Source organism: Sinohyriopsis cumingii, chromosome 8 (genome assembly GCF_028554795.1).
Source record: "Sinohyriopsis cumingii isolate HCF-2022 chromosome 8, ASM2855479v2, whole genome shotgun sequence".
NCBI classification, from domain to species: domain Eukaryota; kingdom Metazoa; phylum Mollusca; class Bivalvia; order Unionida; family Unionidae; genus Sinohyriopsis; species Sinohyriopsis cumingii.
This window is the reverse complement of record NC_142968.1, coordinates 90,624,216-90,648,723: the sequence shown is the minus strand read 5'-3', so window position 1 is coordinate 90,648,723 and position 24,508 is coordinate 90,624,216. Positions and strand designations below refer to the sequence as shown.

The 24,508-nt window shown below is 35.2% G+C and overlaps 1 protein-coding gene across 7 annotated transcripts in view; it reads left to right on the top strand.

The window, feature by feature from the left end:
• The window catches only part of LOC149794129 (uncharacterized), a 53,463-nt gene extending 37,022 nt beyond the window's left edge, over window positions 1-16,441 (top strand). For 3 of the 7 annotated variants that reach the window (XM_089968182.1, XM_089968181.1, XM_089968176.1), the window contains 4 exons: window positions 381-461; window positions 8,948-8,980; window positions 9,933-10,136; window positions 15,263-16,441. In XM_089968182.1, coding sequence (XP_089824308.1) covers window positions 381-461; window positions 8,948-8,980; window positions 9,933-10,136; window positions 15,263-15,615 — 671 coding nt within the window. In that variant the 3' untranslated portion in view covers window positions 15,616-16,441. Of the gene's footprint in view, window positions 1-380; window positions 462-6,420; window positions 7,368-8,947; window positions 8,981-9,932; window positions 10,137-13,126; window positions 13,652-15,262 lie in introns of those variants that run through there. The other 4 variants (XM_089968179.1, XM_089968180.1, XM_089968183.1 and 1 more) reach the window with 3 other exon arrangements.
• Window positions 16,442-24,508: the final 8,067 nt, after the last annotated feature.

Here is a 24,508-nt window from a genome sequence, read left to right as displayed (position 1 = left end):
CAAAAATAAATATTTCATGAACAAGATATAGCTAGAAAAGCGAGAGTTCGTTCCAATATTACAGTGATTAACTTTCATTGTAACTAAATATTCAATCTTATAATTTTCAAAACAGAATAGGTATGCATATTGAAAAAGTTTATTTTATTATTTGTTTGTGTCTATCTTTATAAAATTTGTTGAAAACTTCATCTCATGTCAGCAAATAGACTCTTCATAGAATTCAATTATTTCTTGCTCCATGTATGAATAGCCTGAGTTTTGATTAGGCTTTGGAAGGGGGTGTTTAGTTTAGTTAAGTTCTTGTTATTTGTGGTGGATGTGGATTTTACAATTGAGATCTATGCAAAGTTTATTTTTAAATGTAATTATTCATTAAGGTCCTAAGGGAGCACAAGGATCGCCAGGACCCGCTGGACCCCAGGGACCACAAGGACCACCCGGTCCCATTGGACCTGAAGGTAACTTTCTATTGCTATCTCTACATTAAATTTGTATCCTTAATCTAACCCTACATTGTTATTGTTTCCTGTCATTAATGTAACCCTACACTGTTCCTGTCTATTATCAATAATAAAACCCTACACTATTACTTTCCTATCATTAATGTAACCCTACACTGTTACTGTTTCCTATCATTAATCTAACCCTACACTGTTACTGTTTCCTATCATTAATCTAACCCTACACTATTATTGTTTCTTTCATTAATCGAACCCTACACTGGTACTGTTTCCTATAATTAATCTAACCATACATTGCTAGTTTCATATCGTTAATCTAATTCTACACTGTTTCTGTTTCCTATCATTAATCTAACCCTACACTGCATTCACGAGGCTGAATATCTAACTCTGTCTGACTGTGTATATATGCACGCGTCTATTTGTATATCTCTTTGTGTCTATGTATTAGCTAGTTTTGTCTTTCTGTCTACTCTGCTTTATTTATTTATCAGACTTTCCCACGGATATATGTTTTACGAAGAGCACCACTGTAGTTCCAAACATTTCATATACGCAGCCATATAATATAATACGAAGTGTAGCTAAATTTAATCTAAACTTAAACTTTGCATCAATTTCTAACGAACACGTTTGAAATTGCGAGGAATCATTAGAGTGTAGAAAGATACGTGTGGTTAATTTATTTTAGAAATTATTAGTCTGTACAAAGACATGTGTGGTTCATTTATGTAATGAATCCTTAGAGTGAACAAAGATATATGTAGTTCATTTATTTGAGAAGTCATTAGACTACAAAGATATATGTGTGGTTCATTTATTTGAGCAATCATTAGACTTTACAAAGATATGTGTGTGGTTCGTTTATTTGAGGAATCATTAGACTACAAAGATATGTGTGTGGTTGATTTATTTGAAGAATCCTTAGACTACAAAGATATATGTGTGGTTCATTTATTTGAGGACTCATTAGACTGTACAAAGATATGTGTGTGGTTCATTTATTTGAGGAATCATTAGACTGTACAAAGATATATGTGTGGTTCATTTACTTTAGGAATCGTTAGACTGTACAATGGTATATGTGTGGTTCATTTGTTTGAGGAATCATTTGACTGTACCAAGATATGCTTGTGTTTCTCTGAGATGAACATAAGGTAGTACTATTGGTCAATGAATGAACGAATAATAAATACAAATTCATATGCTTTTATGTTTATATGTAATGTAGATATGCCTGTATGCAAATTTATATCTATTGAATGCGTGTATGTATTTATGTATGTTTATCTGTTATGTATGTATATATGTATGTATGTATGTATGTATGTATGTATGTATGCATGCATCCATTGTTACGATTCTATGGTCTTATAAATGGGAACAAGAAAGAGCAAACCCAACAAGTTTTGTAAACATTTTAAATATAATTTCCCTAAAATGCAAAGTGAAATAATTAAAAATAGCTTACTGTATGGTGAATGAAATCCTAAAGTCCTAAATGTTCTCTCAATCCCAAAAGTTTCTACGAGTTTCAAAGTAATTGAGAATGAAGGTCAGTATCAACAATGCAGAACAATCACAATGATATAATCACAAAATGTATTAAAATGAATTCACCGTAATTCCAATACAGCATTAAATCCAAATGTCTTTAAATATTTCGAGCAGTGTAATTCCAATGAATGGTCAAATTAAATAAATAAATTCCCCTCAATGAATAACTTCCAAGGCTGTTGTTTACAAATAAGAATGCATAATTCTAACTATTAATTCTCTATTACACAAAACGCAATAGATAGAATGCAATACGAGGCTTGCGTAGATCATTTTGGTATTTCGAATCATTCTGTCAGTAAAGAGAGTCACTTGGTTTACAGTAACTAATCAAGAATTAGGTCAGCTTAGCTTCTCGCTAGAACTCATGTCCTTTTCGGATACGTGATGTTTATCTGTGCTTATAGTACGACTTAAACTTGAAACGTTTGAATAGATAAACGTACTTGATACATATCTTTAAAGAACAAGCAACGATAATAAGATATTAGCATTATAGTAGTAGTAGTAGTATATGCATGTATCTACGTTTGCGTGGATGTATGTATCTAATATGGATATATGAATGCATCTATGTATGCGTTTTCTGTTTAGTTTAACACGAGTACAAGCATCCATTATTGACTAATTAAAAATTTTAGAAAAAGAAAGAAAATTAAAAAGAAACGAATAAGACTCCAGGGGATTTAAGTTCAAATGACGAAACCATAATATGTTATATGTAACTGACTTGATTAAATAATGATTTTGTTATCTAAAAAGATGCGTTTGTATGTAAAACTGAACAAACTTAAGATAACTTATTGATTGTCATATCTATAAAAAAAAAATTATTCTGTTTTGAAACTGTGCATCCTTTTCATGTTCTCTTAATGGCCTCTGAATTCAGGCAAAAGTGAGCATAGAGAATTGTAAAGAAAATGAATTAAACGCACGCTGACCATGAACAAAAGAATACGATTAGAACCAGTGGTCTAAGTTTCTGATTAGACTAATTTAGGGAACTGTGTCCATGCATTTTACCAGTTGAATGAAGTATTAAATTTGAAACAACAGACTAACACTTGAGGGCATCTTGTATTTTCCGTTCTCATGTTCAGACTTTGCAATATTAGTAAATAAACAATAAGTTATCATTGTACATCGGGAGTGTGGATGGCAACCTATATTGCCAGGCCTCTATACCTGAAGGCTTTCTATCAGAGTTTGTCTAAATCTACGAATTCTGTTAACAACGTCTCAAAGTTACTAAAATATTTTCTTGTTTTAATATCAGTAGCCTTATTGTGAGAGAAAGTGGATTCCATTTTGTATGAGCCTTTAAACCCTGCATTTTTATGTGCTTTCTGTCAAATTTCTTCAAATTCTTTTAAGTTAGTTTTGAGACGTTATTCAAGGGATTTTCTATTTCATATTTAATGGCGAGTTGGCATCGGTTGCATAGTTTTCCAAATCCTTAATTCTACAATATTGTATGTAAAATTCAGTCAAATTCTGCTACGCATTTGCTGAAAGGTCATTTAAAATTTTGGAAACTTTAGGCAACAGTGACAGTATTTAATAAGAAGTTAGCGTCATCTAAAAGTTCTTTGGGTTTTAATGATTTCATCAAATTGCGCTTATTGAATGCCTACAAGAAGACGTTGCATTTTCTAATAAACATAAATTGACAACCATCTATGCCAAATTGTTTTCTGCCTAATTTGCTCAAATTCTATTCAGCGCGCTTTTTTAAAGAAGAATTTATTATTAAGTTTGGCGGCCATGTTTGACGGTGCGTTCATATCATTTACACAAATGTGAAGCCAACAAGACCGGATTGGGGGGGGGGGGGGGCTCTATCTTAATTTTAGTCAGATTTTCATGAGCTGTTTTCCAATTGATTCGTTTCAAGAGTCATATATATGGGCAGTTTTTGTAAAAAAAATAATTACACTGTGTTCAGAGCCTCATGCTTTTTTTTCTACTAAACTTTATCGCATGCTGTTTATAAGAAGAAATTGTAAATGGCAACTGTGAACAGACGATGCACGACCGATTACGAAAGACTCTTGTCTTTATGCAAGTACATATAACTATCTAAAAGTCTTAATACATACATTCAAGTTTTGAGATGCAATAAAACTGAAAATCGTTTTCCATTTCATTCATAATTCTCCACCCATTTATCCGTCCCGTTGTTCATCCATCCGTCCATTATTTTTTATTCCATCCATCAAATGTGAAGATTGTCCAGTAGTACAATCACAGTCAAAGTGGGTAATGGGTTCACATTTATACAACTCTGTATCAAATACGTTCAGATTATTTACAGTGGCTTAAAATTAGTAATATCGATTACCTATGTTGCTTGAGATGTTAATTGTAAAATAGGAGTTTCTCTGATTTTACCTGAAGTATGTCAAGGTTTTGTATAACTTATTAAGAGGGCGAGATTATTAGTACCTTAGAAACTCGATATGCTTTCTAAGTTTATCAGTTCGATGGCATATCCATTTTCTTATACTTCCTGCTTGTGTCATCTTATCTATTTGCTAATACTTCCTGTTTGTGTCCTCGTCTCGAACTGGTTGTACTTCCTGTTTGTACCCTCATATCCATTTGGTTACACTTCCTGTTTGTTTCATCGTATTCATTGGTTATACTTCCTGCTTGTGTCTTCATAACAGTTTGGTTCTGCTTTCTGTTTGTGCCCTCATGTCCATTTGGTTCTATTTTCTGTTTTTGTCTTCATATCCATTTGGTTACACTTCATGTTCGTGTCTTCATATCCATTTGTTATACTTTCTGCTGGTGTCCACCTATCCATTTGATTACAGTTTCTGTTTGTGTCCTTATCCACTTCGTTACCCTTCCTGTTTGTGTCCTCATATCCATTTAGTTAAATTTCCTGTTCATGTCTTCATATCAGTTTTGGTTATGCTTAATCTTTGTATCCTTATATTTGTTGAGTTACACTTCCTATTTAATTCGTCCTATCCATTTGGTTACAATTCCTGTTTGTGTCCTGATATCTGATTTTTTTTACACTTTCCGCTTGTGTTTTGATATCCATTTGGTTATACTTCTTGTTGGTGTCCTCATATCCATTAGGTTATACTTCCTGTTTGTGTCATAATATCAATTTGGTTACATCTCCTGTTTGTTTCTTTTATTCGATATTTTGCACTTCCTGTTTGAGTTCTGGTATCCGTTTGGTTATATCTCTTATTTGTGTCTTCATATACATTAGTTTATACTTCCTGTTTGTGTCCTCCTATCCCTTTGGTTCTACTTCCTGTTTGTGTCCTCCTATCCATTTTGTTACCCTTCGTGTTTGTGTTCTCCTATATATTTGGTTAAACTTCCTGTTTGTGCCTTCATATCAATTTGGTTCTACTTTTTGTTTCTGTCCTCCTATCGATTTGATTGTTTGTATCCTCATATTCATTTGTTTATAGTTCCTATTTGTGTCTCATATCCGTTAAGTTACACTTTCTGTTTATGTCCTCATCAATTTCTGGTATGCTTAATGTTTATGTCCTCATATTCGTTAGGTTACACTTCCTTTTGTGTCCTCATATGCATTTAATAATACTTCCTGTTTGTTTCCTAATTTCCATTTGGTTATACTTTCTATTTGTGCCCTCATATCCATTTGGTTACACTTCCTGTTTGTGTCCTGATATCTGATTTTTTACACTCCCCGTTTGAGTTTTGATATCCATTTGGTTGTACGTCCTGTTTTTGTCCTCATTTCCATTTGGTTATACTTCCATTTTGTGTCCTCAGATGCATTTGATTATACTTCCTACTTGTGCCCTCATATCCGTATGGTTATAAGTCCTGTTTGTGTCCTTCATTTCTATCACACTTTTAACATCGCTAATAAAGTTATACATTGCTGATTATAACATTAAAGTTACATGCAAAACGTAAATGTCTAAAATTTATTCATGGATATTTTTCAAAATGTTTAACTTCGAAACAATTGTTAATTAAAAGTGCGTGTGCCTGTAACTTGTAGCAAATAGTATATTTTTGTCTTATCGCTTAAGTTTCATAAATTCTAATATTGTATTAAGTCGAAAGGGTTCTAATGCCAAAGTCAGTTACATCATGGACATCCCCCAGATTTGATTGGTTGCCTTGAATGCCATCAGAAACAAGTGTTCTCTGAAGTCCACACGGATTCTGAAAAATGGTTCGTAAGGCAGAGAGACCGTGGAAAGCATTAGGAAGAATCGCGAACGCATCGCGCAAATAATAAAACCATGCCATGCAAGGCAACTAACGGCTGGTGGTGTATCTTGTATCTGAACTGAAATAAAAGTACTTCTATATCTGGTCCCAGACTTTAAAAATGATCAAGAAAGGAAATGATGACAATTAAACTGATTCTTTGACATTTTCTACACAGCGACCGGACTTTCCGCCGGGCTGAACCCACCAGCCGTTAGTTCCGACAACATGCATCTGGGCATCAAGTCATTTGATGATTCAACAAACCCTTTCCAAAACAATCTTGCCAACCTGAGAAAAAAACAAGGCGGTCGAGAACATGAGCCGCACAATTTGAATAGAATGTTAAACGGAAATCAACAAATAGTGCCAACAACACCTTTGTTTTCTTCCACACCTCCGTTTGAGTATGCATTTTCCACCACGATGTCACCGACGCCCACAGAACAATGGTCAAATATGAATGAAGCGGGAATAAATAGAGGCGACAACGTATGGAGAGTTGGAAAAGGTTTACGAGTAGCCGGAAGTGGATCTATCAGCCAAATGTCAAACGTTAGAATGAGACTCCAACGGATTCGTCAACTACGGGAGCAGCATTTCTCGCGGAATGCAAATCCAGTCTTTGAAAATCTAAACATTAATTCAACAAGTGCACAATCTGAACCAACGTCAGCCCCCAGTGCGAAATCAGAAACAAGAAAACGAAACCAAGAGGAATACGAACCACGCGAAAGAGGCGGATCTTAGAGACAGCCTAATTTATTCAACTATCTGAACATTTTACAGTATTTGCATGTATTTATTATCCTTTCAACATGCATCCAATAAGCTTACGAACTAAGTGTGATGATTATGTCAGTGATTTGCTAAAACGTTTATAAGCAAGTTTTCCTCTTTAAATGTAACATCTTCCTTAGAGATGGACTGCAGTTTAGATATGTTCTGCTATTGCATCCAATGTATTCCAAGGACACTGACACGGAAACACATCTGAGGAACATTAGTTCTGTTTAAGAGTAATTTTCAGAAAAGGACGGAAAGTCTTTGAACTTCAAAAAATCTGAATATGTCAATCTTTGCAGTTTTAATTCTTCAATTTGAAAGGGTCCAATTAAAATTTCAATTTTTTATGAAATCAGTGAACATTTTGAATATCATTATTCGCTACCATTTTCCGTTTTATCTCCTTTCTTTGTAAAGCATGAGGCTGTACATTCATAACTTGTTTTACTTTGCACTTATTTCGTCGCTGTTGGTTTTTAACAATATTCAAATTATTATTTTGATTTCAACCGGAGAAAAGGGAACACAGTATAAACCAATAAAATACGTTAAACAAAAAATTCATGTATACGTGTTTTCATTTTTTGTTCTGGTCTTTGTCTTCCTCGATGGTCACTTTCGTAATAGGATTAACGAGATATAGTCAATACCTGTTTTCATTTTAATTAACTTCTGGAAATTATTTAAGTAATTTGGCAGTCGCCAATATTTCATCTAATTTTAGGTATGTAACAATGACAGGTGCCTCGCTTGGCGCTAAGCATTAAGAGATTAGTGTTAGGACTGGTCGGCCTGGTGTCAGGATAATGTGACTGGGTGGGACATCTTGCTACATGTCTCCAGTATGATGCCCCAGTGCTAGACATCACTATAAACTGCCACACTGCAGACATCGTAGCGATATGACTGAAAAATTGTTAAAGCTACGCTAAAAATCCAATCTCTCTCTCACACACACATATACACACACAGACACACACACACACACACACACACACACACACACACACACACACACACACACACAGAGCTTTTTTGAATATGTTCATGTGACAATGCCGCTAAAAGAATCAGCACGCGCCTTATACATAATTAAAGTTCACTAGTACTATAACAAATTCGCATACTTCTCATCTCGGTTTTTGTATTTCCAATGCTAGTTAGTTTAACTGTGACAGGCAGTCATGAAACAAGCCAACCCACTTTCAAGCCTAACTCAAAGTAAATGTAAAAAGCATTACATCTTTTTATAATGTGTGAATTTATAACAGGCTTATGAGTATTAGGCTCATACCTTCCACCTTAAAAATTAGGTCAAAATACGAAACTATCTGGTGAGACCTTTATGGCAGAAGCAGAAATATCGTATCGAACATACGCCCGATGTATAGTTAACATTCAAGTTATGTATTTATTTAGGGTTATGGTGATGTGCGATTTTGTATTTGTCCCAAATTTGTAAGGCCATATCTTTATCAAACGAGTCCTCGAGAGTGAACGTTCACTGAACTATTTTGCAACATAAAAATTATATTTTTCAATCCATTTAGACTACAATCAAGCACGCATATTGCCTTTAACATAATACAGAAAAAACAAGCCACTTACTTCAGTGATGAGAGAGTCTACAGTTTATAAACTCTTTGTGACAAAGAATTACAGCTGACAGCAAATGCAGTCCTATTCGCTGCAGTTCATAGGAAAGATACTTAAGATGTCAAAACATACGCCATCTAGAGATTGCGGTTGGGAATAAGATTTCGCTGCTAAATACGGCAAATGGGCATATGGAATGAAGCGCATCTTTTATTTATTTATTTATTTATTTATTTATTTATTTATTTATTTAATGTTATCTTTCTGTAACTGTAACCAGCATACGCATCAACCATTATTACTTTATTCCATTATTTCACCAGGACGAATGGGACTATCAGGCAGCGGAGTTCCGGGTAATCTCTCTCTCTCTCTCTCTCTCTCTCTCTCTCCATACCATAGAAACGTATCCTGCTCATTTCATAAGTTTATGATGGTACAGCTTGTGTTTAGAACGTTTTGTAAACACAAAATTGTCTTGCAATATACTTAGTTTTCTTATTTTGGCAATGCGATTTTTTTCCATTGGTGTGTATTAAGTAGAGACACCTATGTCTGAAACAAGGATTTGTTTTATTACTTAGAGACACCTATTTCATTTACTAGGATTGGGTTGCATTACTTAGAAACACCTATTTCATGTACTAGGATTGGGTTGTATTATTTTGAGACACCAATTTCTTTTACTAGAATTGGGTTGTATTACTTAGAGACACCTATTTCTTTTACTAGTATTGGGTTGTATTACTTAGAGACACCTGTTTCTTTATCCAGAATTGGGTTGTTTTACTTAGAGACACCTGTTTCTTTTACTGATTGTGTTGCATTCCTCAGAAACGCTTATTTATTCAACTATGGTATGGTTGTATTGCTCATATAAGCCTATTTCTTTAACTGAGAATCAGTTGTACTACGTAGAGACGCCTATTTCTTTAACTGTAAAATAATATTATTTCAGTCATAAGGAACTGACTGGGAAATGACTATTATTTTGCACCATGATAAATTAACTGATAATTTCTTTCTGTCGACTTTTTCTCCTCTTAATTTTAGCATTGTACTAAAATTATTATATGGTAAGCCACCGGAGAAAGCTCCAATGTAGATTGAATTCTAATATAAGTATGCCTTTGTAAGCTAGTTCTATGCCTTCCCATTAAAGACCTTCTCCAGATTTTCTCATCGAATAAAGCTTCATCCTTCACAATTAAGCACCATATATCATTTGATTCTAAGGGATGTAAGTGATAAGGAAAGATAACGATGTTTTAATACAGTATGTGTTTATAACTTTGACCCAATTTTTAGGCCAAGCCCCGGCGACACAACCACCGCTGACTGCCCAGTACGTTGCCCCGGCTGGTCCGGTACCTCAGGTGTACCACCACTACCCTCAGTCAGCCTCCAACCACGCCCACCATTATGAAATAGAGGGGCATTTGCCTCCGCCAGCTCCGCAGCAAGTGGTGTATCCGCCATATAACCCGCCTCCCCCGGCTCCGCAACCTGCAGGTAAGCGCTGCCTCTTTAACATACTCTTCATGCATTATCTAACATATATATTTTATTTTAGTATCATTCACAAATACGGACTAGTGCCATTCATCTGAATAGCGAAATGTCAAAATATGATTATTTTAATTTTACAATAAATTTTATACCCGTTTTAAAAATGTCATTTGACTCAATTTTATTGTTTGATATACTTCAGTTCTTCCGTTAATAATTATTATACAACGACAAGTAATGTTTTAACATAAAATACCACTATCAATGTCTCTATCGGCTCACGAAATACTAGACACGGATTACGTCGACCCTAATTTATATAAACATGTGCGCTGTTTCCTGATCAGCAGTGTTCTTCGTTTGGTTTAAATGTTATCTGCATACGAAGTTGGCATTTTTGTGTACGTTTGGAAGAGTAAGTGGATTGATTTGACTGTATATATCCAAAATATGACAATATCACTATTGGAATGAATGGTACTATTCTGCAAGCTTTTATCTTCTCGTGTATGAATGTGACATATATATATATATATATATTAAAAGGCGTTTCTTCCTCTATGGACCTAACGTCGTTTGTGCTCGCTACATATATTGACTGAAAGCAGACAAGCTTTGTGTTAAAACAGGTTATATCCTAAAGAACCTAATTGCTTACGTGCTGGCCAAATTGCATTTTCTCTCATTTACTTATATGGTAATAATCATTCTAATGTTTTCAATGCATGCATTTGCCACAATTGGCAATAATTTTTATGCCTAAATAACACAATCCTATGGGTGTGGTTTCACATTGAGTTTTCACATAGAGTGGGGGGGGGGTTCACATACAGTCTTGGGTGTGTTTTCACTACATTATGGGGGTGTTTTCACATACAGTATGGGGGGGGGGTGTTTTCACCTTACAGTATGGGTTGTATTTTCACCTACAGTTTGGGGGTTGTTTTCACCTATAGTATAGGGGTGTTTTTCACCTACAGTATGGGGTGTTTTCACCTACAGCATGCTGTGTATTTTCTCATACAGTATGGTGTGTATTTTCACATACAGTATAGGGTGTATTTTCACATACAGTATGGGGTATTTTTTCACAATACAGCATGGAATGTGCTTTCACCTACAATATTTGGCGTGTTTTCACATACTGCATGGAGCGTGTTTTCCTGATGAAAAATATTGAGAAAGGGGGTATTTGATGTTAAAATATAAATTCCAGCGTGGTTTGCTAATCCCAGTTTAGTCTTTTTAATTTAACTTGAGAACGTTACAGACAAAAAGCCAACGACGACATGGGGTTATTTAATTAAGTAGGGAATATCACTAGACCGGATATTGCTTTATGAAATATAGACATGGACAGAAATGGATCGAATGAATATGGGTATTTCTGGAGAAGAGAAGCAAATGCAGTTGCACAGTAACGATTGAAGATCGTGTGGACAGACAGCTCAGCCTAGCAAGCCTTAAATGTCTTTAATTTGGGCATCAATAATTGGCCGCGGTTGGGAGAGGGAAAGGGGGCAATCAGGTGACATTTAATATATGTAGACATCAAGCCCACGTAGAGTGAGTAAACTGAGCATCGTTGAATATTTATCATTCTCTCTCTCATTATATAAAATAACAAAGGATCTGCGATAAAGGTTGTCCGCCTAAAAATGTGTTGCTAGGAACAGAAATGACACGTCTTTGCCAAATAAATGTGTACGGCTGCCAAACGATACGAGAAACGCAGACATTCAGAATAAGTTAAGATGATCCTTTTCATTATATGCTAGTGAGCTGCAAAATCCTTGTCAACCACTTGGAGACAGTATTATATATAATATGGATCAAACCAATACGATTACCGGATAGGCTGTACTCTTTCTATCACAGGTTTTGTGCAAATGTAACAAATAATCTTAAATACGCCAATTTACTAAGACATTTTACATGTAATTATATTTGACGCACAAAAGTATATAATAAAACCTGTTCACGCTCAAGGGGCCAGGCTATTTTGTTCGTTATAGGCATATATCCATGTATCCTTTATAACTACGTAAATACGTAAACTCAAACGTCATTTATGAATGTTTGTCCCTAATAGCTAAAGCAGCTTTCACTCGAATTTCGAGGTAACATATGACAGTGTTACGGTATTGCTATCAGTGTACCATATGACAGTGTTACGGTATTGCTATCAGTGTAACATATGACAGTGTTACGGTATTGCTATCAGTGTAACATATGACAGTGTTACGGTATTGCCATCAGTGTAACATATGACAGTGTTACGGTATTGCTATCAGTGTAACATATGACAGTGTTACGGTATTGCTATCAGTGTAACATATGACAGTGTTACGGTATTGCCATCAGTGTAACATATGACAGTGTTACGGTATTGCCATCAGTGTAACACTACGCGAATAAGACAGTGAGGTGGGATTACGTTCCGCCATATAAACCCGATTGACAGCTGTCCTTTCTCGATTTCATCACTAGATCTTTACCAAATAAACCACTTTATCGGTGAAAAATCATCCTAAAAGAATTTGCACACAATTCTGAATGTTTTGATTCAGCGTGTAATACTAATTCAAAACATGGCTACAAGTAAATTTATTTAACCGTCAGACGATAAAAGAATCGTTTTTGATTCGTTCTTGAAATTATGTTATGTCAGCAAGTATTGAATGACTTGACCCTTGAAGTAAGATGAAGGAAAAATCTTTATCCTGTTGACTATAATTCAACTCCGTTAATTCCGTTAATAGAGCCGTAACTATTGTACAGGCAACGGTCCATGTGTACCAGCTTTTAAATCAATGTATGCATGCATTATAGTTTGCCTGAACTAAAGTGAAAAATGCGCTTGCTCAATGACAACTAATGCTCACTCACATGATATATACATACATCTAAAACATATTATAATTAGGACTTGAGTAAGGGAGGCCTTGATGGGATTGGGCGCTTATATTCGGCTTTCCTTCCCTTATTTGTAGATGCCAAGAAGTTTAAAACAGGGGGTACGGTAATGGATTATCTCCTTGTCTTTTGAAGTGTATGTACCACCTCACCCGCCTACGGCACCTATTGCAAATTCCCAGCCTGCATTGTCTCCACCAGCTGAAACATCCGAGCATCGACCGCCTCAGAGTGCATGGCCGCAACAGCAAGCTCAGATGTATCAACCACCACCATCCAACTCACGCGGTCAACACGCTACTCAAATACAATCAACTCATCCTATACCTGGAACCCCATATGGTCCATTACCACAAGGCCAGTATGCGCATGCGCAGTATGGCGGGTCTTGGAGGCAACCTCATGGACATCATGAGGCGGAAGGACACGAATCGCCATATTAAGTGTGATCACAGAAAGTGATGATGTAACTAATTTGAATTGGCGGAATGAGGGCTTTGTTGTTTTTTAATATTCGCTAGGCACTCACTCGATCTAAACTGATGTACTGCAAAACTTTGTTACGTTTCCATCATATTAAAGCAATAAACGAGAGAAATTGTTGTGTGTATTGGTCCTGTCTTGCCTTTCAAAGTACTCTTTAAAAATAATTACCCATACCTTACGAATCGAAAATAAACTTGCCGTCAAACGTCTTTCCTTCCCTTGGTGTAATTTCTGCTAATACAATTACTGTAGAGTTAAATCCTATACTCGTATTTAACCAAAATAGACGCGGCTCGATATATAGAGTCATGTAACTGTAAAACATTTTTAATTTTTAAGTAAATTTCAAATCGTTTTACAGATTGGTCCTTCTGTTGATGAATTACATCAATATATTTAAATTACATCAATATACTTAAATTACATTAATATACTTAAATTACATCAATATATTTAAATTACATCAATATATTTAACTTACATCAATACAGTTAAATTACATAAGATATTGACGTTTGAAACCCTCAGTTACCAAGAAACTAAACATGTTATTTCATCATTAAACCGTCTGAAAGCAAAGACAGGACAATTACAGAAAAAGTTGTGAAAAGCTCGAAACAAAAATCCTAAGCATGGAATAAATTATCGACTCACAATAAAGTAATACATTGCTGACTCACACTAAGTAACAATTAAAACTACAATCTCTCTCTCTCTCTCTCTCTCTCTCTCTCTCTCTCTCTCTCTCTCTCATACACACACATACACACACAACCTTCCTGAGAAAAATGGAAAGAAGTTATCATTGTGTAGATATCTAGCATGTGGCATAGCGACTGGCAAAACATTGGAAAGGACTGCATTATTCAGTGCTAATTCAGCACGTTGAAACTAGTTTAAAATGATTTTTCCCTGATAATCCTTCTTGCTATAATTGCCCTCACGGCGACTTTGAGATTTTAATGTATACCACTCTTTGTTTCAATATATGATGTTTGCATGAAGTATTTATTCATTAAAGAGTCATTCGCAAATACATACATACATACATACATACATACATACATACATACATACATACATACATACATACATGCATGCATGCATGCATACATACATACATACATACAAGCATGCATGCATGCATATATGTATGCATGCATGTATGCATACATGCATGCATACATACATACATACATACATACATACATACATACATACATACATAATTCTTACACAAAGTATAATATGAGAATTTGGTTCGAACTGGGTTTCCTCGACCGAATTCATAAAGACAACTAGTTGCTAAATCTGAAAAAAAAAAGTTTAAATTTGAACTAAACACTGTGTTTCCTAAAAAATACTCAACGTTTAATTTAAAACAATAATAACTTTATTCAGCGTAAATGACACACTATTTCTTCAAGATAATTACATATATGGGTTCTCTGTCATTTCCGCTAATATTAAAACAATTCATCATGGTACTTGTGTTATTTGTTTCAAGCGTCTCTAAATTAATTACATCGATCACTTATCACTGAAATTCCAATTGGCAATGACAGTCCTAAATTCATGTATAGATATCTAAGGCAAAGTTTAATAGTAATAAAAGTGCAGCTTAAGATATGAAATATCTTTCTTTGCAGAGAAATTTACAAAATGTTTATCCCACTGTTTCCCATTTGTCCGTGTATTACATTTATTTTTTTCTCCTGCAATTTAAGCGCATAACAGAGCAGCTCCACAACAACTGACTTCACACGTCCATCAGCCGGTGTATGCTCCAAATGATGTCTCTGCTCACAGCCCAGCCCATGTCAAGATGGCACATCAAGTGCCGCTGCCTCCACAGCAGCAACCAACACCAACTCGCGGACCGGTCCCAGTTCCGATCCCAGCGAAGGCTCCATTTGTTGGATCTCCTCCCGTAGTTGGTGCCGCCCCTCATTCGAGTGTACAAAGCTCCCATCCTTGGTACCAAAACTCGCAGTCCGTAGCACAAACCAAGCAATCCCAATCATGGAGTGTAACTCAAACTGTGGCTGACCCGGATTTACCGGATTATGTCTACGTGTAGATTTTCGCTGCATGAATCTGAACCATCTTTGCCAAAAGCACGATCAATAATTTACTTTTTTTTATTTAAACACAGAAGAAGACAAAAACATCACTGAATCTTTTATTTCATTTGAAAAACTACTTACAGCTCAATTTTTAATCAAGGATTTTGATACAATCATTTTTCTCACAGTCATAAGTCCAACTATCAATGTGTAGGAAAATAAACTCGAAAGTGTTTCACTCGGAGATATATATTCTTCTCTTGTTACTCCGAATTTAAAGGATATATACATTGATATTAACCACTATCATCTGCCTAAAACCAAACAAAAATATCTGATTTAGTTTAATTTATTCTTTTCAATTTTATAAACGTTGATCCCAATTAGACAGAACAAGCCACATATGTTTGTACGCAAATGTTTCATCCCTTCAACGCCTTAAAGTGTGTGACACTTCCATCTCCGTCATGCTGACCTCGTGTACCTTAATAGCTTTCAACTTATTCTATGCCAATGTCATTTTTAGTGAGAATAATACAAGCGCAGATACTATATTATGGGCATTCTGTAATCAATCACAATTTATTTTGTAGTCATTATACAGCTTACTTAGTATACAATATCGGTTATGAAACAATTATATTTCAGAGAAAAGAACATTTCAATCTTAAAAGATACTTAAAATATATTTCCCTGGAACAGGTAGCTTTACTTTTTGTATGTTATTGCACTATACGGCAGAGGTTCTTTTCATGTACCTTGTCTTCGGCAAACTTCCTCATGCTATCACCGCATTTAAATGTAATCATTTACTCAATAAAGTATCACTGCATCTCACAAGTAGTTTGTTGTTTTGCGTATTCTATACTGGAGGGGTGGGGCTCGGATGACTGATTAAAAGTAATTTTCCTTCTTAGTTCTTATTCAGGTTGAAGTTATAGCATTAAACGTGAAACATGGATTCGTGTACAGACCGAAACGCCAATAAAAAATGTAATGTTGCAAGCACAATGCGACGACACATACAGACAGAACCAGACATTACTCATATGAGTGGAGGGACTGATGCTTCCAGTATTGACCGATTTAACATGCCATTACGAAAGTTCTTCACAAATCCTTATGAATTAAGTTCAAATTAAATTCCAGTGGTATTCTAATTAAGATCCAGCGCTAAAGGCGTCGATGTGTCTGTAGGTTTGAATGTACTGATGCACCAGTGCCCTAAAATGTAATGATGTGCCAACAGCTTTACAATTGATCAAAATAATGCAATCCAAGTTGTCGTCCTCTGAATTCACTAAAACTCCAAATGAATGTTTCTTAGAAAATTAATGAAGATCACTATCTATTGACAGTGAATAAAAATTTTCACAAATAATTGACCAAACTTAAATACTGAACACAACAATACAAATGACTATGCTTCAAGATCTTTGAGCAAGTATGACACTTATTTCAAGTAAACAAGATTCTATATTTTAAAAAACAGACACTATAAAGCCAGGATGTAGGACATGTTCATTTCTAGTACAACCTAAGTTATAATTAGACAAGGTTTGTGACTAAAATTATAACAAAGAACATGATAAACATGATGTCCTTGACTCAGATTAAAATAATGATCCTAATATTATACCAACACTCATAGAGAAGAGTATGTATTATTTGTTTACAAAATAAAAACATCGGTGTCTCTAGTCAGGAAGACTGTGAACTTGATTTTGGACAATGACAAGTCCAAAATACAATTATACATAACTTATAATGATGGATAAAAAAAAATCACAAATACAAATTAAATAAACATAATACTTCCCTACAAGAATAGAAAGATTTATATCCTAAACATTACTTTTAACTATTAGTCAAAATGCATGTGATTAAATATTACACAAAATATACACAAAGCAATATAATACTTCTATCCACGTGAAAGTGCTTCTGCAATTAGATTGCATTTTCCCTTAATTTACATGATTTTAATATTGTATTCCAGCAACCTCAAACTCTACCTAAATAATCCCTGATTTTTGTTTTGCATCTTGCCAATGAAAGTCAGGAGGTTATCACTTAATACAATAATCGGAGAAGGAGCTAAACTAATATACACTTCAGTGTTGCAAAAAAGCCAATATCAAAGCGAAACATTCCTTCTCGATCAGTGTCTCTAGTCAGGAACAAAGTTAATTCGATTTTGGACAAGGTCAAGTCCAAAATACATTTATATATAACTTATAATGATGGAGAAAAAAGCAATAAATTCATATTAAATATGCATAACGATCCGGTTCATCGACCAATTTGCGCTTAAGCTTTTCGACTTTAGTACGATGAAAACAGTGTGAACACATGCATATTCATTAAGTTATAACTGCAACTGTTTATATCGAAAAGGGCATTACCCCAGTTTTTCAACTAATAGATATATGTCCTAATCTGATTCGGAATTTTCTGTACGTGATGTAAGCATATTACATAGCCTTTTTACTTGAAGCAGAAGACTGTATATTTGAAAACAGCAGTGTGGCTCATCTGAACAGTTATGGAAGAGGAAGTGGTGGAGATGAATGCACGGGAGCGAGAGAGAGAGAAAAGAGAGGCTGAGGTTGCGAGCATCAGAAGAGCGGTAACAGCAATAGCAGTACTCAGTATAATAAGTGTTGGATAGTGTATCACGAATAGGTGTTGGTGAATGTATCGGAAAGATTGCTGGATAGTATGTGACCATCCCATCTATAGGCTAGAGTGCCCCATAATGTTAAACCTATGAATAAAGTTTACTTTTGGATTTGTTGTTGCTGTGAATGTACTTCTCTTTTCTCAATATCGGCAGTCCTACGTTAAATAAATTTTTATGAAACATAGATTCCTTATCTTGAGGCCCGAGCGCCCTCAGATATTAATCATATGGTTTGTTTTCACACAGGATTTCCCATCTTGAGTCCGATGTCCCTTAACATATTAACATGATGAAAACAATAACCTAGTTAACCTTTAATTTCCCATCTTGAGTCCGATGTGCCTTTACATATTAACATGATGAAAACAATAACCTAGTTAACCTTTAATTTACCATCTTGAGTCCGATGTGCCCAAACATTAACATGATGAAAACAATAACCTAGTTAACCTTTAATTTCCCATCTTGAGGCTGGGGTACCCCACATTACTACAAGTGGATTAATGTTGCTCAAAATTTACAGATGTAATTAAAACAAACACATTCGGATTTTCCCTTCAGGACTATGCATCCACATTATTAGACAGCTATACTTGGAGGGGACACTCAAATACAAATGATATTTACTAAAACTCAACCGACTTTGACCTCGCAAACTGCACTATGTGAATCATGTAATGAAAAGGGTTGAATTGAGTCATGCAAAATTGAATGAGGATGCAAATTAAAGACTAATTTGTGTATATCTCAATAACCACCATTTTCTTTATTTTGGACGCATACTTTTCATGCTGAAAAACGGAACGGAAATGTGCAAGTACCAAACATGTTCCATTGGAAACCGTGAGAAGAATGCCGTTCGCAACGACTAATACACACCAAATTTATTTAAAAATATGGGCGATTCTCAACGTCTTCGTCCCTCCCTCCCTACCTACCAACATACCAACATACATAAATACATACACACACACTCACACACACACACACACACAGGCACACACACACATACATCCATACATACATACATCCATACATACATGCATACATACATACATACATACATACATACATACATACATACATACATACAAACATACATACATACATACATACATACAGATAGACAGACAAACGGACATATATACATACATACATACATACATACATACATACATACATACATACATACAGACAGACAGACATATACATACATACTACATACATGCATACATACATACATACATACATACATACATACTTACATACATACATACATACATAATATATTTCTCTAGCGTACAAAGGGAACATTTAAAAAGAATTTACTGTATTATGATTTAATCCCAAATAGTCCTAAAAGTTTTATCACAAGCCCAAATGTATAAAGTTACAACTGAATTTCAGCGGTATTACAATTTAATTCGAATATTGACTGTGTTGATGTTAAAATAGTCTCGAATATGCTTATGTGCCAGTGACCTTTACCCTAGTGATGGGCTAACAGTCTTTTGACGTATCAGAATAATATAATTGAAAAATGTTCTTATCTTAAATCATTATAATTCCAAATTAATGTTCCTGTCCAAGAATATTATAGATCTCTGTATTACCAGTGAATAATAATTTGAATAAATATTCTACCCTAAATAAATACTGAACACAACCATAAGACTGATTCTGCTAAAGATGTTAATGCAAGAGTGAGTAATTTTTCAAGTAAAAGAAAAAAACAGTATCTACAAACCTAAGACACAAGAGTAGAACCAGGATGAGGGTCTAAAGTTAATTTCTAACAATTCCAAGTTGTCAAGAATATAAAATGCTTTACTACAATTATTAAAAAGGCGTGTTAAACATCAGATATAACAGGTTTATATATGGGGAATACCAGTGTCCTAGACTCATATTAAGATAATAATGTTTACTTCCAGGAGATTCGATGCGGCCGCCAGAGCCAATGACCTGTGTAAATCTCTTTCAAAACATTAGTGACTTTTCTCGAAAAATACAAATTATGATGGGGCGATTTGGGTTGGAATTATTAGCTGTTTAATGTTTCATCATAGGATATATTTCCTTGGAGTATGCAATTTAAATTATATTGAAAAGTTCTTGGCATTATTTCTATGATGTGATAGGACCTACACTGACAGTTTAATATAAACATCTACTTGTACTTATGTGCTTGCTGTAGAGACATTCATACATTTGGGTTGTTAATATCCTAATTCACTGAGTGGTGTTTATGTGCCTGCTGTAGAGACATCCATACATTTCATTATGTGCTTGCTGTAGAGACATCCATACGTTTTCTAATATGCTTGTTGAAGAGACATCCATTCCATACATTTGGGTTGTTAATAGCCTAATTCACGGAGTGGTGTTTAAGTGATTGCTGTAGAGACAGCCATACATTTCCTTATGGGCTTGCTGTAGAGACATCCATACATTTCGGTTATGAGCTTGCTGTAGACACCTCGATACATTTCGTTATGTGTTTGCTGTAGAGACATTCATACATTTCGGTTATGTGCTTGCTGTAGAGACATCCATACATTTCCTTGTGTGCTTACTGTAGAGACATCCATACATTTTCTAATGTGCTTGTTGTACAGACATCCATACATTTGGGTTGTTAATATCCTATTTCACTGCGTGGTGTTTAAGTGATTGCTGTAGAGACATCCATACATTTCCTTATGTGTTTGCTGTAGAGACATCCATACATTTCGGTTATGAGCTTGCTGTAGAGACCTCATGCATTTGGTAATGTGTTTGCTGTAGAGACATCCATACATTCCGGTTATATGCTTGCTGTAGAGACATCCTTATTTTTCGGTTATGTGCTTGCTGTAGAGAAATCCATACATTTCGGTTATGTTCTTGCTGTAGAGACATCCATGCAATTGGGTTATGTGTTTGCTGTAGAGACATCCATATGTTTGGTTATGTATTTGCTGTTGGGGACAGCCATACTTTCAGTTATGTGCTTGCTGTAGAGACATTCATACATTTCGGTTATGTGCTTGCTGTGAAGACATCCATACATTTCGGTTATGTGTTTATTGTAGAGAAATCCGTACATTTCGGTTATGTGTTTCCTGCAGAAACATCCATACATTTCGGTTGAGGGTTTGCTGTAGAGACATGCATACATTTGGTTATGTGCTTGCTGTGGAGACATCCGTACGTTTCGGTTATGTGTTTTCTGTTGCGACATCCATACATTTGGTTATGTGCTTGCTGTAGAGAAAGCCATTCATTGGGTTATGTGCTTGTGGTAGAGACATCCATACATTTGGTTATGTGCTTCCTGTAAAGACATCCATACATCTGGGTTGTTAATAGGCTAATTCACTGAGTGGTGTTTATGTGCTTGCTGTAGAGACATCAATACATTTCGGATATGTACTTGTTGTAGAGACATCCATACATTTCGGATATGTGTTTTATGTAGAAACATCTCTACATTCAGTTATGTGTTTGCTGTAGAGAAATCCCTACATTTGGTTATGTGTCGGCTGTAGAGACATACATACATTTAGTCGTGTGTTCTATGAGAAATCCATAAATTTGGTTATGTGCTTGCTGTAGAGACATCCATACATTTGGTTATGGACACACTGTAGAGACAACTATATATTTTCGGTTATTGGTTTGCCCTAGAGACATGCATACATTTGGTTATGTGCTTGCTGTCGAGACATCCATATATTTGGTTATGTGTTTGCTGTACGCGCTTGCATTAGAGAAATCCATACATTTATGTATGTGCTTGCTGTAGAGATATCCATACATTTCGTTATGTGCTTGCTGGAGAGACATGCATACATTTCGTTATGTGCTTGCTGGAGAGACATGCATACATTTCGGTCATGTGTTTGCTGTAGAGACATCCATACATTTCGGTTATGTGCTTGCTGTAGTGACATCCATACATTTGGGTTGTTAATAGCCTAATTCTCTAAGTGGTGTTTATGGATTTGCTGTAGAGATATACATACATCTGGTTATGTGTTTGCTGTAGAGATATACATACTTTGGGTTATGTGCATGCTGTAGAGAAATCCATACATTTGGTTATGTGCTTGCTGTATAGGTATCCATACATTTCGTTTGTTAATAGCCTTATTCACCTAGTGGTGTTTATGTGCCTGCTGTAGAGACATCCATACATTTCGTTTGTTAATAGCCTAATTCATTGAGGGGTGTTTATAAGTTTGCTGTAGAGACATCCATATTTTTCGGTTATGTGCTTGCTGTAGAGATATCCATACATTTGTTTATGTGCCTGCTGTAGAGACATCCGTACATATTGGTTGCTAATAGCCTAATTCACTGAGTGATGTTTATATGTTTGCTGTAGAGACATCCATACATTTCGATTATGTGTTTGCTGTAGACATCCATACATTTGGTTATGTATGTACTGTAGTCACATTCATACATATCGATTATGTATGTGCTGTAGAGACATCCATACATTTCGTTTATGTGTTTGCTGTAGAAACATCCAGACATTTCGATTATGTGTTCGCTGTAGACATCCATACATTTGGGTTTTTAATAGCCTAATTCAGTGGGTGGTGTGTATGTGCTTGCTGTTGAGACAGACACACATTTGGGTTGTTAATATCTTAATTCACTGAGAGGTGTTTATAAGCTTGCTGTAGAGGCATCCATACATTTGGGTTGTTAATAGCCTACTTCTCTGAGTGGTGTTTGTTTGCTTTCTGTAGAAGCATCCATACATTTGGGTTGTTGATAGCCTTATTCACTGAGTAGTGTTTATGTACGTAATGTAGAGACCTCCATACATTTCGGTTATGTGCTTGCTGTAGAGATATCTACACATTTGGGTTGTTAATAGTCTGATTCATCGAGTGATGTTTATGTTCTTCCTGTAGAGACATCGATACATTTGGGTTGTTGATATCCGAATTCACTGAGTGGTGTTTATGTGCTTCCTGTAGAGACATCCATACATTTGGGATGTTAATAGCCTAATTCTCTGAGTGACGTTTATTTGCTTGCTGTAGAGACATCCATACATTTGGCTATGTTTGCTGTAGAGACATCCATATTTGGTTATGTGTTTGCATTTGGTGATGTGTTTGCTGTAGAGTGATCAATACATTTGGTTGTGTGTTTGCTGTAGAGATATCCATAACTGGTTATGTGTTTGCATTTGGTGATGTGTTTGCTGTAGAGACATCCATACATTTGGTTGTGTGTTTGCTATAGAGACATCCATACATTTGGTTGTGTGTTTGCTGTAGAGACATCCAAACATTTGGTTATGTGCTTGCTGTCGAGACATCCTTACATTTGGGTTGTTAATAGCTTAATTCACTAATTGTGGATGACAAAATAACTAAGGTGCTTTCAACTCTAATATTAACACCAAGTAATGCTAAGAAAACAATTGAGACCAACCGCATCTAAGGGACAAAGGAAAGAATGTTCAAATCCCTAAACCAGGTCAAGCAATAACTCACAAACCAGTGCATCACATGACCCATGAGGCTTAATTATGATTACTGAGGAGCTGAGAGGTGTTTACCAAATCACGAGCGATTTGCAAGATACGAAATTTACCCTGAAAGGAACTTTTAGAAAGGACGACATCAACTTATTGTTTACAAGCGAGGAATTAGGTGGGTTGGTGCTAGAATTTGTGTTTCAAGTTTTGCCAAAATGAAAACAGGGTTGAAAAGAAAACTGGAGCAAGAAAATGAAGATAGGATTGCAGACGTGCAAAAAAAAAAGATTGAGTCTTTAGTCTTTGAAAATGAACTATTAAACAAACATTAGAAACTTAAAAACAGAGAATGTGAATTTGAAAGAAGAATTGAAAACCACAGCACATCAGGCAGACGAAGCAATGCATAAATCAAATGAAAATGAACAATGCTCTAGAAAAAATCAATGTGAAAATATTTAACATGCCAGAGGCACAAAATAAAACTTTAAAGACCAAATGGTTCAATAAGTCGGGATAGCTACAGGTAAAGACATGGAGAAGAAAGACATACATCTCATCCATAGAATTCCCGAATCCACGGGAATAACAAATGCAGTAATTGTGAAATTTCGAAATTCTGAGGCACAAATAGCCATCAAAAAGAACAAAAGAAAATTGAAAGAAAAACATTTCATAAGAATGACTGAAGATGTAACCCAACAAAAAGAGTGTCCCTTTGATAGACTCTCTATGAATT